The sequence below is a fragment of the Rhododendron vialii genome, chromosome 2a (genome assembly GCF_030253575.1).
Source record: "Rhododendron vialii isolate Sample 1 chromosome 2a, ASM3025357v1".
Lineage (NCBI taxonomy): Eukaryota > Viridiplantae > Streptophyta > Magnoliopsida > Ericales > Ericaceae > Rhododendron > Rhododendron vialii.
Genome location: NC_080558.1, coordinates 13,795,640 through 13,808,628, shown reverse-complemented (window position 1 = coordinate 13,808,628; position 12,989 = coordinate 13,795,640). Strand labels below are relative to the sequence as shown.

Genomic DNA, 12,989 nt, shown 5'->3' with positions numbered 1-12,989 from the left:
TCCAAGTAAATACTAGGTAAAAAATTAACATGGTACAAAGAACTCGGACGCGGGGGCTCTGCTGCCCAGGGATGGGCAGCAGCCCCTGCCCACACTCACACACACTCACACACGGCACCGTTTCGTTAAAGAAAAAAAAAAAACTCTTCCGCTTGCAATTCTAAGGAGCAGAAACGTGATTATGAAAGCCTTAGAGTTAAAATTTAATTATGTCTCTTTAGAATAATATGATCAGAATAATAAGATCTTCACGTCAATTCAAACGGATTGAAAATTGGAGCACTTAATTTTTTAATCATATTTTTTAATATATAAACGGTCTAAAAAATTAAGTGTGCCACTTTTTAATTCGTTTGAACAAGTACGAATATCTTCTTATTCTAATCATATTATTTTAAAGAGATATAATTAATTTTTGTTTCTAGAACTCTCATAATTAAGTATCTGCTCTTTATTTAGGATCCTGTAGATCAGAACTAATGAAAGGGGAAAGAGAAAAAAAAAAAAAAACATTTATACCAAAATTGGGGAGGGGCCATGTTCTAATCCCCCAGCAATAAAAGAACAATGAAAGCAATTTGGTTGTTTACCCCATCCAACAACCCAATCAAAGGGGAAAGCAACAATATTGGGGCCATTGTACAGAAAAACAACTGTACAATTGAAGAAAGAGAAGGGAGCTTAGGGTGTGTTCCGGATTTTCCCCTTAAAAAATACGTACTTATTTGTAATTTTTAAGCTTAAAAATAATAGGCTTACTGAAATAAAAAAATATGCAATATGAATTTTGTTTGATAGATTTCGATGAGATCGATCAAACCCTACCAAAAAAATTAAAAAAATATTTTCGTAAGCCCATTATTTTTAAATTTAAAAATATGTCCTTATTTTTTAAATACTTATTTGAGAAAGCAGAACGGAGCCTTAAAAAGAAAAGAGAAAGAAGGGGCATAGGAATGTTTTCAGACAACAGAGTTACCTTTTCGTCTTCAGATAAAAAAGGAAAGAAGAAGTGAGAATGGGAAACGTGTAGTCTCTAGAAGGGTATTACAGTCAAAGTAGGGGTACTAAGAAAAAAAAACCCTTCTCTTATGGGGAATTACAACAATTAGATTAATTCAATCCTAGCTATTGCAACAATTTGTCTTTTGATGGGTCCTACACCATTCTGTTTGTATTTTAAATGTTTAATGAAATGCACTTGATTTTCGCGAGAATAGTTTAACTATTCAAGTGAATAGTTTTTTTAAAATCTGGACCATAGATTGCAGAAATGAACAACTGAGATTGCGCGAAGCCGTGCATAACTTGTCTCTCATTTTGGAATCTTGAATCTGTACTGATGAATTGCATTTTCCTGTAATGCAGAAACTGATATTACGCCCTGAACCTTAATGTTTTATCTATTGCATTAGAGTTTTCCTGTAATGCAAATTGGTTGTTGGCCGGTTTTGGTAACGCAAACTGGTTGATGGTTCTTTTTTTTTTTTTTGTATGCAATGATATCTAGCGATTCTAAACAACACTCGTAACAATTGCTTGGACTAACCCAAAAAAAAAAAAAATCCAATTGCTCAGATTAGTGTCTTTTGCGGGTCTTACCTTGTGCGCGAAAGGGAAGAAAAAAAACACTCCCTTCCAAGTGGAAAAATGTATCTCATGAATGAAATAAGTGAAGGGTTAGTTCCACTTTGCAGCCCTATGCTTTCACTGAACTGTCACATTGGACAGTACTCTACTTCCAATGTCGGCAATTGAACCCGAGAACTTTCAGTCCACTGGGAAGCACATCCGCCGGTGTTAACAATCTTGAGGGTATGATAGGAATTTACACACCATCCACCACCTCAAACACTCCCCCTTCACTCTTAGTTGGCTTGAGGCAGCTCTATGACTCTCTTACTGTAAGAGGATGAAGACCTTTACTAAGCAACGAGCATCGAACAAACAATATCAACACAGAAAGAAAATCCCTCGGAAATTTTTGACAAAAAAACAATAGGAAAAGAAGATATTAAGCTATTTGCACCAAATGTATCAGAGAAAGTTGAACATGAAGACTTCATAGCACAGTTACTGCACTATTTGATGAACCTCTAGAAGCACTCACTAGAAAATATACAAGCAAAAGTCTAACAGCCAACCAGTGAAAAACCAGTCCGATCTTTTAAGAACGTGAATTGGAATCGGGAAAATGCGTGTTTTGATTTACATCGCTTGTACAAGTGAAAAGGCTATTAAGTACCTTACCATATTATGCTTCTCATACATCCTTGTACTGGCAGCGTTACAGAGAATAAAGATTCCTCGGATAAATATTCTAGGCAGATGTAGAGGAAGAACCAGTTACCGTGTGATCCGTCAGGGTCTCAGCTTTGGTTGAAGAGGAAGAACCAGTTACCATGTCATCCGTCAGGGTCTCAGCTTTGGTTGAAGTCTGGTGCTGCAGCTCATCATACTTGTCTCTGAGGGCTATGAACCGGAAGTCATCGCCATAGATACGCGGATCAGTGACTAGTTCTTCAATCCCGAGTTTACCTTCAAGCATGCTTACCACAGCAGACATGGTAGGCCTAAGTGCAGGAGACGGATTAGTGCATACCAATGCCACCCTGGTCATTCTCATTGCCTCTTCCTTGTTGAAATCGGAACCCAGCTTGGGATCCACCAGATCCATCAAACATCCTTGCTGTCGTAAAACTAGTGCCTGAAACAAATACGAGAATGAGATTGACATGAGAAAGTGACAACGTAAGTTGTAGTAGTGTTCAAGCTCGTCCCCTTAACCAAACGAGGCTGAAAACTCGATCTCGGCCCGTTTACAGCTGAGCCTTTAACGAGCTGAGTCCAATTAATTTACTTAATGAGCCTCTAAACTAACTTCAAGATAATTTAACTAACTTCAAGATATGTCATAACTAAATTTCCAGTTTTATTGCAAGATCAGTAATCCTGAATATAAGTATTTCCATAGAAACAACAAACCAAAATTTTGTGGTCTCGTGAAAAAAAAGAACACTCGCAATCACCCCCAAGTCTCCCTTACAAGACCAAATCCGGGTAGCACAAAGCCATGCAAATTTGGATCAAAGCTGGCCAATTATGATGAAATGTATAGGTACTAAAGCAAGAAACAATGTTAAAACAAGTTCTATGAGGAACCAAACACTTACCCAATCAAGTAGGCAAACATAATTTTCATTAGGACGATATTTCATATTGTCCCTCCCTGCAACAATTTCCAATGCAACAACCCCAAAGCTGTAAACATCTGCTTTGTTGGTTAAATAACCCCACAACGCATATTCCGGTGCCATGTACCCTCTGCACAACAAAAATAATAATTTCAAGTCTAATTTAACAATATGAGCTTCGTCAAGCATTCGAGCAATTTTCTTCAAGGTGATCGAGATGACTTGTTTGTTGGAATTCATCATAGCTAAACCACTACACTGTAATTGTCGGAAGCAAAAAAGTCACATAATGAAATCGGGTCACTTTGCATGGGCTTGTAATAACCGAGAAAAAGCATCAACGTAGTTGCCTAGTTGAGGTTTGACATCGAATACCAGTATGTTGGGCCACCCTGTTCTTAATTTGGGTTCTGAGCTCTGATTTCGTTCCATTGTATACATGTACTACGATAACGCCGTACAGTCTAACTGCAAAGCACATCCTTCCTCCACAATCAAGAATTAGTCATGGAACTTTCCAAGTTGACTAAACTCCGAGGAATTGTCTTGCTACTAATTGTTTTTGGATGGCTAGATATTTGACCTGCCTTTCATTCCAAATGGAAATACAGAATACTAACGAGACTCGTGTATCAGAACAAAATTCAGTGGTTGCCCTGTTTGGTCATTTTGGGGGCACCAATCCAACATTAATGACAATTTGGCATCATCAAGTATCGGATGCAAACTGAAGAATGAACAAGGTAATGGCATGAGAGACTGTTCCCAGGTGGCGTCTTTTGATACACAAACTACTTGGTTCTTAAGCATGGCACAGTGATAGGATTTATACAGGAGAAAATTGGTAGCTTACATTGTTCCAGCAATCCTGGTGCTAATATGGGTCTTGTCATCTTCGGAAAGCTTAGCCAAACCAAAGTCAGAGATCTTAGGGTTAAGGTCCCCATCAAGTAGTACATTGGTAGCCTTGATGTCCCTGTGAACAATTTTCAGTCTTGATTCCTCGTGAAGAAATGCCAAACCTCTTGCTATGCCAATACAAATCCTTAGCCTGGTAGGCCAGTCCAAATTCAACTGGCATTCCCCTTGACAAATAAATAAGAAGAAATCAGATGGAAGCAAAAAGAACATCAAACTTATTAATAAACGGCAATTGAGGTAAGAACGTTTGCATAAGAATCCAGATTTTAGCTTTTAGAATGCACGCAGTTGACTGAACACATTAAATTACCAAACAAAGCCCGGGCAAGACTGTTATTTTCCATGTATTCATACACCAGCAGAAGCTGATTCCTTTCAACACAACATCCATACAATCTTACTAGGTTTGGATGTAGTAAACCAGAGATCATGCCAATCTCATTAACAAATTCGCGATTTCCTTGCTTTGATCTGGAAGAAAGCTGCTTAACTGCAATAGCACTACCATCTAATAATATACCCTGCATTGAAAAATAGCACATGGTCATGTCAGTGTTGTAGAATGGATACACAACTAAATGCACCATAGAAATCGGATAAAAAGCTAAGAGTAACAAGAAAAGAAAAATTGATTGATTGAGATGTACCTTATAGACAGATCCAAAACCACCTTCCCCAATTTTGTTGCCGATATCAAAGTCGTTAGTTGCAGCTTTAATTTGTCTGTAGGTAAATAAACCAGTTTGCAAATCCAATCCTCTTAGATCTGCAGAAAAAAGAAGTTGAGTTATTTAACTACATCATCAATGCACTAAATTTGATTTTCCACGAAAGGTGGATCTCGTTGTTGCATAGTTCAGGTCGGAGCATTGGTGATATTCTAGAAATCTGACAAATGTAAAGAACAAGACCCAAAATGCAAAGAGAAAAATAGTGCTGCTCAGTTTGGTTGCAGAAAAGATTGAACAAGTGAAAATATGTTGTTCTAATCTTCCAACAGCTGCAAACAATACCAACTTGACATAAGGTTCCGTATTGTCTTTTGTTGCCCTAGATATCTTCAGTATTGGAGAGAGATTATCTGTCGAACAAGATCATGCCATAACAGGATTAATTTGGCAATAGTTGTAGCCTCTAACTAGTAACTTCTGGTTTCCTGTATGAGGATCAACATGTTGATAAAAAACTAGAACATCGACCTTATGGTTTTATATGTCATTCTTATATCCTGCAAGTCTGCAACAGATGAAATATATTTACGCACACACATACACATACTTCACTGTAGCAATTCAAAATAATAACATTATTTATCGAGAAAGTAATAAGCCACCGTGTTCTCTTGAACTACTGCTTTGAGGACGAGTTTTCCACCAAACTATGAAGAGAATCGCCAATGTGAGGCATAATGCAGAAGCTACAGCTCCAGTTATGGTGAGTATCTTCTTTCTCTGATTGGAAGGAGGCTTGAAATCTACAAAATATTTAAAAAAAGGAAAAAGAAATGCATTAGCTTGATATACATTGTAGGCCCACTTCCTTTGAGTTTAAGCTTTTAAGATGATGGGTGTTCTCAAGTGGTATTAAGCTCTCGTTCATGGAGGCATCTGTCCACACTCGCTGTCTCTGTTTTTCGACTTTGTTCCAATTGTTGTGCAGATCTCTTCGGTGTTCATTTGTGGACACTGCACATGTTTAGTTGAGTCTGTCTGTGTATCCACGTGCAAGAGGGGGTCCTATGTGAGCAACAGTGCTAGGTTGATATACGTTATTACACTAAACACATTATTTAAAATTGCGACTATTCCACAACTTTTCTCCATAGCTACAAGGATCAAATACTTCAAACAAGAATTTGTTTGACAGCTCAAAGACATTAACTAGTAACAGAATAATCAAGAGTCAGGAATAAGTTTACGACTTCATTGCATCAAGCATCCGAAAGTCTAGTAAATAATAGAACAAAAATAAAAGGTTAAGGCATTAACCTGTTAGTGAAAGGGGTAAATTTGTTATATAGGTTCTTAACCTATGCCCAAAAGCAAGGAAATCATGTACTTATCGGATTGGCAGAGAAACTTATCGTGATCTGTTGTCCAATCCGATACCTGATCAAGGACGAAGCCAGGATTTGGCTGTCAAGGTGGCCAAGAAGTCTATGTAAAAAGTTACAACCAAAGTACCAAACTATACTAATTAGAAAAAGAACATGTATAGAATCTATTTAGTCTTAATACAGATTTTACAACCAAATACTAGCAAAATGTTCTTCCTCTTGTGAATATTCAGCACTGCACTTTGAAAACTTTTTACTTCTACATATCTTAGTGTAATTGAAGCTTCGGGAGTGTCCATGGCCTCCCTTGGTATACCAATGTACCTTTGCCCTTGACCATGATGATCACTAGTCATTCTAAAAGCTTAAGATTTTGGCCAACAATTTACCATGGTATTAGCATCTTGAGTAAAAAAGCACTAGAGGGCATAAGGATAATGAGGTGGGCGGCACAATACTTCACGACTGACTAACAAATACAGAAAGCCTAAACAGAAGATAACTTACTAGATACAACAGAAATAGCTGATATAAGAGGACCATAAGTTCCTCTCGTAGGAATATCTCTTGTCCCTTTTCCAGCCCAATAAAAGCGAATCTCAACAGTATGATTCGTCACAGCTACGTTGCTAAAGTTTAGAACCTTTGCCTTGTCAACCCCTTCTGCAGCAGCTTCAATATCAAAATCCTTACAAGCTTGTTTATCCTGTATGTAACAAATCAGTTAAACCAATATAATACAATTGCAACTCGAACAAAAGTGCACTTATGCTAATATTAGCTACCTGGATATAAATATCAAACAGTCTTCTTCCAAGACTGTGATAGGATGCATTATCTCTGAAAATTATCTCCGCAAAATGAAGGGTCACAGTATAGTTCCCATTTGCTAAGCAACGGCCATAATAAGTGAGAGATAGAGGAGAGAGGCGAGCTCTTGTGTACAATTGAGAGTAATCCATTTTGAGGACAGACACATTTTTGGCTATGTAATTAGTATTACTGGAGTCCCAGACGCGTCCGGTGCTACTAAAACCCCAATACGAAAGTTCGTGCACAAATTTCGCTGCGTCTCCTTCGGTTTCATCACCTTCATATGTAGTTTTTCCAATAGTGACTTGTCCTCCACCACAATTTATATGCAGTGAATACAGACCTTAACAAAGAAAAACACTGTCATATACGAAGGAGAAAAAAGATTGAATAAGAACATAAAATCGAGCTATGGCATAGAGTTATGAGCCCACTGGCTAGCTTAGTGGCAAACTAAGAAGCACAACCACAGAAACCAGTTATGAGGACGGACAAAGGACCGGTAAATCTAAAAGATTGTGCACACGGAAAGGACGCAAGACACTTATGAAACACATATCACTATTGCCGTAATTTATTTAGTTCTTCTTATATGAATGTATTTTTTTTTTTGGAACCAGTCGATTTTATAAAGGGACTAAGCCCAACGCTCAAGGAGATGGCCTTGAGAACTCATGACAAAACAACCAAGACAATCACCAAACAAAGTTCAACCTGGCCAAGCTACTATACAAAGGACCAAAACTTAAGTAGAATTAAAAACAGACTCCGGGAACCCCCATCTAGCACAAAATCTGGAATTGTCAGGTGACTTCACCATCCTCCTCCAAGAGCACGCGCATGCCCTGATTTCTCCCATGATCAAAGCCACAACTAAGGAAGAATCATGTCCAACTTGACGAAGGATTCTGGAATTCCTCTCTCCAAAGATAGTAAATCGACGCAGACAAACAAAGCTTGAAAGTGAATGCTTGAATCGACATGGATCGGCAATTCAATGTAAATACCAGTATACAGCAGCAGCAGCAGCAACGAGAAGAAGTTTGCAGAAAATATATTCAATTATATTCAGCCACCAAATACCGTCAAACTTATATCTAGGATACAAGAGTTCTATTACATAAGAGCCCCTATACTATTACAAGAAAGACAATAAGAGTACACTAGTTTCCACATTCAACACCCACCACTGAATTTCAGAGGCCAAATCCCAGCCATGAGAGGACACCACACACTTCTCCCTAACCTGTAGCCAGACCAAAGCAGAAAAGGGACATTCAAAGAACAAGAGGGAATGAGATTCCTGTCCTCCATGACATAAGATACAACTTGAATCAGCCAGCACCCCCCAAGCATGTAACCTATCCTTTGTTGACAAACGACCCAAAAAAGCCACCCACTGAATAAATGACCAATGAGGAACTAAGTACGTATGCCAAACCAAACAGGACCAGCCCACCTCAGGAGCATGTGACCTAAGTTCAGCCCATGCAGATTTAGCAGAAAATTTCCCAGTAGAGTTCAAAAGCCAAAAACAATATCCTCCCTATCAACGTGAGGAACAAGATCATGGGCAGTCCTAGCAACAATATCCCTAACTAGAGAACTTCTAGCACTAGGCCATCGCCAATCACCATTACAGATTATTGAGTCAACTTTTACATAAAGGGACCTTCCAAAAGTAGCATTCACTCTATCCCCAAAAAACTGATACAAGGGCCCAAGGGTATGCCAATTATCAAACCATAAGAAGGTATTGGTCCATTCCCCACTTGTGCTTTAATGAACTTCTGGCCAACACTCCTAAGCCCAAAAATTTTCCTAATAGTCCAAGAGGAGTCAATAGGAAGCTTCATGGACCAGAAACATCTATGTTTTATAACATAAGTATGTACCCACCTAACCCAGAGAATATCCTCCTTTTTGCACAAAGCCCACATATGCCTAAGCATAGAGGCCTTATTCCATTCCCTAATTCTTTTAAAGCCCAGACCACCTTCTTTCTTAGGGACACACAGAGCAGAAAGACCCACTTTAGCACCACAAGACTTCAATTCCAAACCTTTCCACAAAAAAGCACTAAGCATACTTTCATTTCCTTTATAATCTTTTGGGGCAAGATAAAGATGGATGACCAATAAACTTGTATACTAAAAAGCACAGAAGCAATGAATTGGGCTCTGCCTCCAAAAGACAACAGTTTATTGGACCAAGATTGAATACGTTTAAGCATCCTATCCTTGAGCACCAAACAATCTGAATGCTTAAGCTTGGATGAAATTAGAGGCACCCCTAAGTACTTAACAGGAAGCTTAGCCTCAGGGATGTCAAGAATATTCCTCAACTCCAGTTTCAGATGCTCATCTACCCCAGCAAAGAAGCAAGCACTTTTTTGGAGATTAGGTTGAAGACAAGAAAACATATAAAAATCCTTGAGAACAATGGTAGAAAAAGATTGCGTATTGGCCCCACAAATAATGAACTTATCATCAGCAAAAACCAAGTGAGAAAGATTAATAGCAGCACACTTGGGATGAAAAGTTAAACTCTCAAGGCAGATTTTGGATTGAAGGATAGTGGAAAAGGCTTCCATAATCAACAAAAAAAGATAAGGAGAGATAGGATCACCTTGCCTCAACCCTCTTTTGCCAGGAAAGAAGCCCTTCAATTCTCCATTAATAATAACAGAGAAACAAGGGGTAGAAACACAAGCTCTGATCCAGTCAATAAAGATAGTAGGGAAATCCATAAAGTGCATGACTTCAAACAAAAAAGCCCAATCAACACTATCATAAGCTTTCATAACATCCAGCTTGATAGCACATCTTGCAGACCCCTGATCACGATGGTGTTAGATTTATTGGAGGGTTCCAACCTAAAACCAATTGGCAAAACCAATTGGCAATAGGTGGAGTAGCATTTAGAATTTATTAACCAAGCTTGGGTGGCTTAGATGAGTGATGTGGGACAAGTCTAACACTCCCCCTCACGTGCAGCCCGGATGCACGTGGAGGTGACAGATCAGGAGCTGACTGACTGACTCGGGCGACAGAGATGACAGAGACTTCCCACGAGAGGTGAGACCACCCAAGACTTGGCTCTGATACCATGTTAGATTTCTTGGAGGGTTCCAACCTAAAACCAATTGGCAAAAACCAATTGGCAATAGGTGGAGTAGCATTTAGAATTTATTAACCAAGCTTGGGTGGCTTAGATGAGTGATGTGGGACAAGTCTAACAGATGGTACCCCCTAACAAGCTCTTGCATTAACAAAATATTATCCATGATAGATCGACCTTTGATGAAACAGATTGGGCAGGACCAATTATTGAAGGCAAAACAGTCTGAATCCTATTTGCTAGCACCTTAGTCACACACTTACAAAGTGTATTACAACAAGCTATAGGTCTATAGTCCTTTATAGAGTTAGGAGAAGGAATTTTGGGCACCAAAGTAACAGCTGTAGCATTCCAACCCCTAGGCATTACCCCATTAGTAAAGAAAGAAAGGATACCAGCCACAAAATCTTCTTTAACAGTTAACCAATTGTCATGGAAGAAAGCGGAGTTGAATCCATCAGGGCCAGGAGCCTTATCCCCTATGAATGGAGCATAAAAAGCAGACCAAATTTCAGCTTCAGTTACAGGGGCCGCCATACTAGCCCTAACCTCTAGGGGCACCTTTTTAAGGATAGCAGCAGATAGAGCCTCTAAAGCATCCTGTTTGTGCATGAAATCAGACCCCAAAAGTCTATGATAGTACCCAAGAATTTCTTCTTCAATAGCAATAGGATCCTCAAGTCTCACTCCTTGATCATTAACCAAGCTCAGAATAGTATTTTTCACCCTATGAGCATGCATCTTTTGGTGAAAGAACTTAGTATTCTTGTCTCCCAAAGCAAGCCACTGAACTCTAGATTTTTGTTTTTTAACGCTTCTTTGGCAGAACTGAGGGTGTAGAATTGCTGAACAAGGTCCTTCTCAAGCTCACACAAAGAAACATCATGAGAGAATTGAAAACATAAATTCTGAATTTTGACAAGATTGGACCTGGCTGTCTCCACTCTACCACTAAGATTACCATAATGCTGCTTATGAAAGGCCTTAAGCACAGGTTTAAGCCTCCTAAGCTTAGAGCTAAGCCTCAGCATAGGATCACCTCTAACATCTTGGTTCCTAGAAGAATCAATCAAACAACGAACTCTGTCATCAGCCATCTAAAAATTGAAAAATCTGAAAGGACAGGAGTTAAATTTATTGTGAACCACAGTCATAACAAGGGCACAATGATCAGAGATCCCCGGTGGGTGCCCAACAACCTCAGAATCAGTGAATAACTCCATCCACCCCTCATTGATTGCCACCCTATCAAGCCTACTCTTATTATCACCAATGCCACCCCTCTTGTTAGTCCATGTAAACCAAAAGCCCTTAGTGACCATATCATGCATGTTAATATCATCCAAACAACGATTAAAATCTGTAGCTGCAGCATCATCAAATCCAGATACTCATTCTGCTGGAGTTCTCACAACATTAAAATCCCCCATAATCACCCAAGCAGAGCCACCCAAAGAGGAAGATAACAATCTCAACTCATTCCATAAACTGATCCTTTCTCTAGCAAAATTCAAACCATAAACCATAGAAACAAAAAAGCTCTTATGTTCAGCAAGAATCTCAACAGAAATAACAATCATTTGAACTGAAGAGAAGACCAAGGAAACAGAAAGCAGGATTGGATCCCAGCCTACAATAATTCGAGTAGCTGGGAGTCTCCCCAAATTATGAACATGATGCCAATGCACAGGGAAACAACGGCCAGTAGAAGGAGACATATTTTCAGGCCTAACTTTAGCCTCTAGGACACCAAACAAAGAGATATTATTACCTCTGACATATTATATGAATGTTGTATCAATACACAACCTAAACTAACACTGTATTGGAAGTTCTTACATCTTACTATTCAGCTAATAAAATTTAAGGAGTGTTCTATCAGGTTGAAATTCTTCCATCTGTAACGTTTGCATATTTTTTGTTTTTAAGTATTATAATTAGCCCCTGTAGTAAGTTTTCAAATCGAAAATTGACCCTTGCCATGTCTCACCCGTGTCTAACTTTAAGACACAAGTGCCTAAAGTGTCCCCGATGTGTCGGACAGAGTAACTGCGACTAGTTAGGCATGTCATTGCTTCAGAGGTGGCCAGAAGGTTGGACTTCTATCCAAGAGGTCTCAGGCACAAATCTCCAATTGGTGGACCAATAGTCAATTTTCATTTCTACCCCGAGCTTAAGCCTGACAATTATCAGGTACATGTGGAAAGTGGGAAATACTTGTACCCAATGGGAGATAAAAAAAAGACAGTTTCAACATATACTTACTTCCTGTACAAGGAGTTTTCTTCAAGCACTCAGCAAAGTCCCTGGGTCCATCCCGTAAATTAAAAAATGAAAAGAAAAGAAAACAAGTAACAGTATTCAAAACAGAGAGAATAAAGAGGAGGAAGGAGAGAGGGGAGAGAGAAAAGGGAAAGGAAGAGATCACCAGTGCTAATAAAATAGGACACTGAAATGCAAATTGTAAAGTTCCATTGAGAGTTAGAATCTTACGAGTTGTTCCCATTGGAGAAGCTTCTGAACAAGTTACTAATATGACAGGGTAAAAGACAGAAGTAAGGAAAAAGAAGAAATTACTATAGAGATGAAATGCAGATACTCTCGGCTTCTCTGGGGAGAGGAGGGGAACTTACAGGGTATTTTTACAAGGAGGCGCCTCATTAACGAACTCCGAAAAGTTATTATAGGAAAGATCTATTTGGCTGCATAAAACCATGTGATGCTTGATGAAATAAAAAAAAATGAATATGGGGATTCGTAGATCCTGGACTAATCGTATATCGATCACATGCACATGACCGGACGAAGAAACGGGCCTACCCGCCACATGACAAATGCAGACCATAGTCATAATGCATGCAGTCACAACTAGAATCAAGCTAAGA

General features: G+C 39.0%; 1 protein-coding gene and 1 long non-coding RNA gene across 35 annotated transcripts in view; one reads left to right on the top strand and one right to left on the bottom strand.

The window, feature by feature from the left end:
* LOC131316921 (probable LRR receptor-like serine/threonine-protein kinase At1g07650) overlaps positions 1 to 12,989 on the bottom strand; it is a 137,499-nt gene that overhangs the window by 83,808 nt on the left and 40,702 nt on the right. For 5 of the 34 annotated variants that reach the window (XM_058346476.1, XM_058346478.1, XM_058346479.1 and 2 more), the window contains 11 exons: positions 12,738 to 12,806; positions 12,598 to 12,633; positions 12,370 to 12,410; positions 6,957 to 7,327; positions 6,679 to 6,877; positions 5,449 to 5,589; positions 4,763 to 4,881; positions 4,426 to 4,636; positions 4,048 to 4,279; positions 3,174 to 3,324; positions 2,148 to 2,707 (listed from right to left, as the gene is read on the bottom strand). The exons of 28 other annotated variants lie outside the window; for them this stretch is intronic. In XM_058346476.1, the coding sequence (XP_058202459.1) occupies positions 2,321 to 2,707; positions 3,174 to 3,324; positions 4,048 to 4,279; positions 4,426 to 4,636; positions 4,763 to 4,881; positions 5,449 to 5,589; positions 6,679 to 6,877; positions 6,957 to 7,327; positions 12,370 to 12,410; positions 12,598 to 12,633; positions 12,738 to 12,806 (1,957 nt within the window). In that variant the 3' untranslated portion in view covers positions 2,148 to 2,320. Of the gene's footprint in view, positions 1 to 2,147; positions 2,708 to 3,173; positions 3,325 to 4,047; positions 4,280 to 4,425; positions 4,637 to 4,762; positions 4,882 to 5,448; positions 5,590 to 6,678; positions 6,878 to 6,956; positions 7,328 to 12,369; positions 12,411 to 12,597; positions 12,634 to 12,737; positions 12,807 to 12,989 lie in introns of those variants that run through there. One more of the 34 variants, XM_058346482.1, reaches the window with a different exon arrangement.
* Positions 3,859 to 4,171, top strand: LOC131316928 (uncharacterized). The gene is made up of 2 exons (XR_009197323.1): positions 3,859 to 3,968; positions 4,018 to 4,171. It is a non-coding gene; the product is annotated as an uncharacterized LOC131316928 (long non-coding RNA).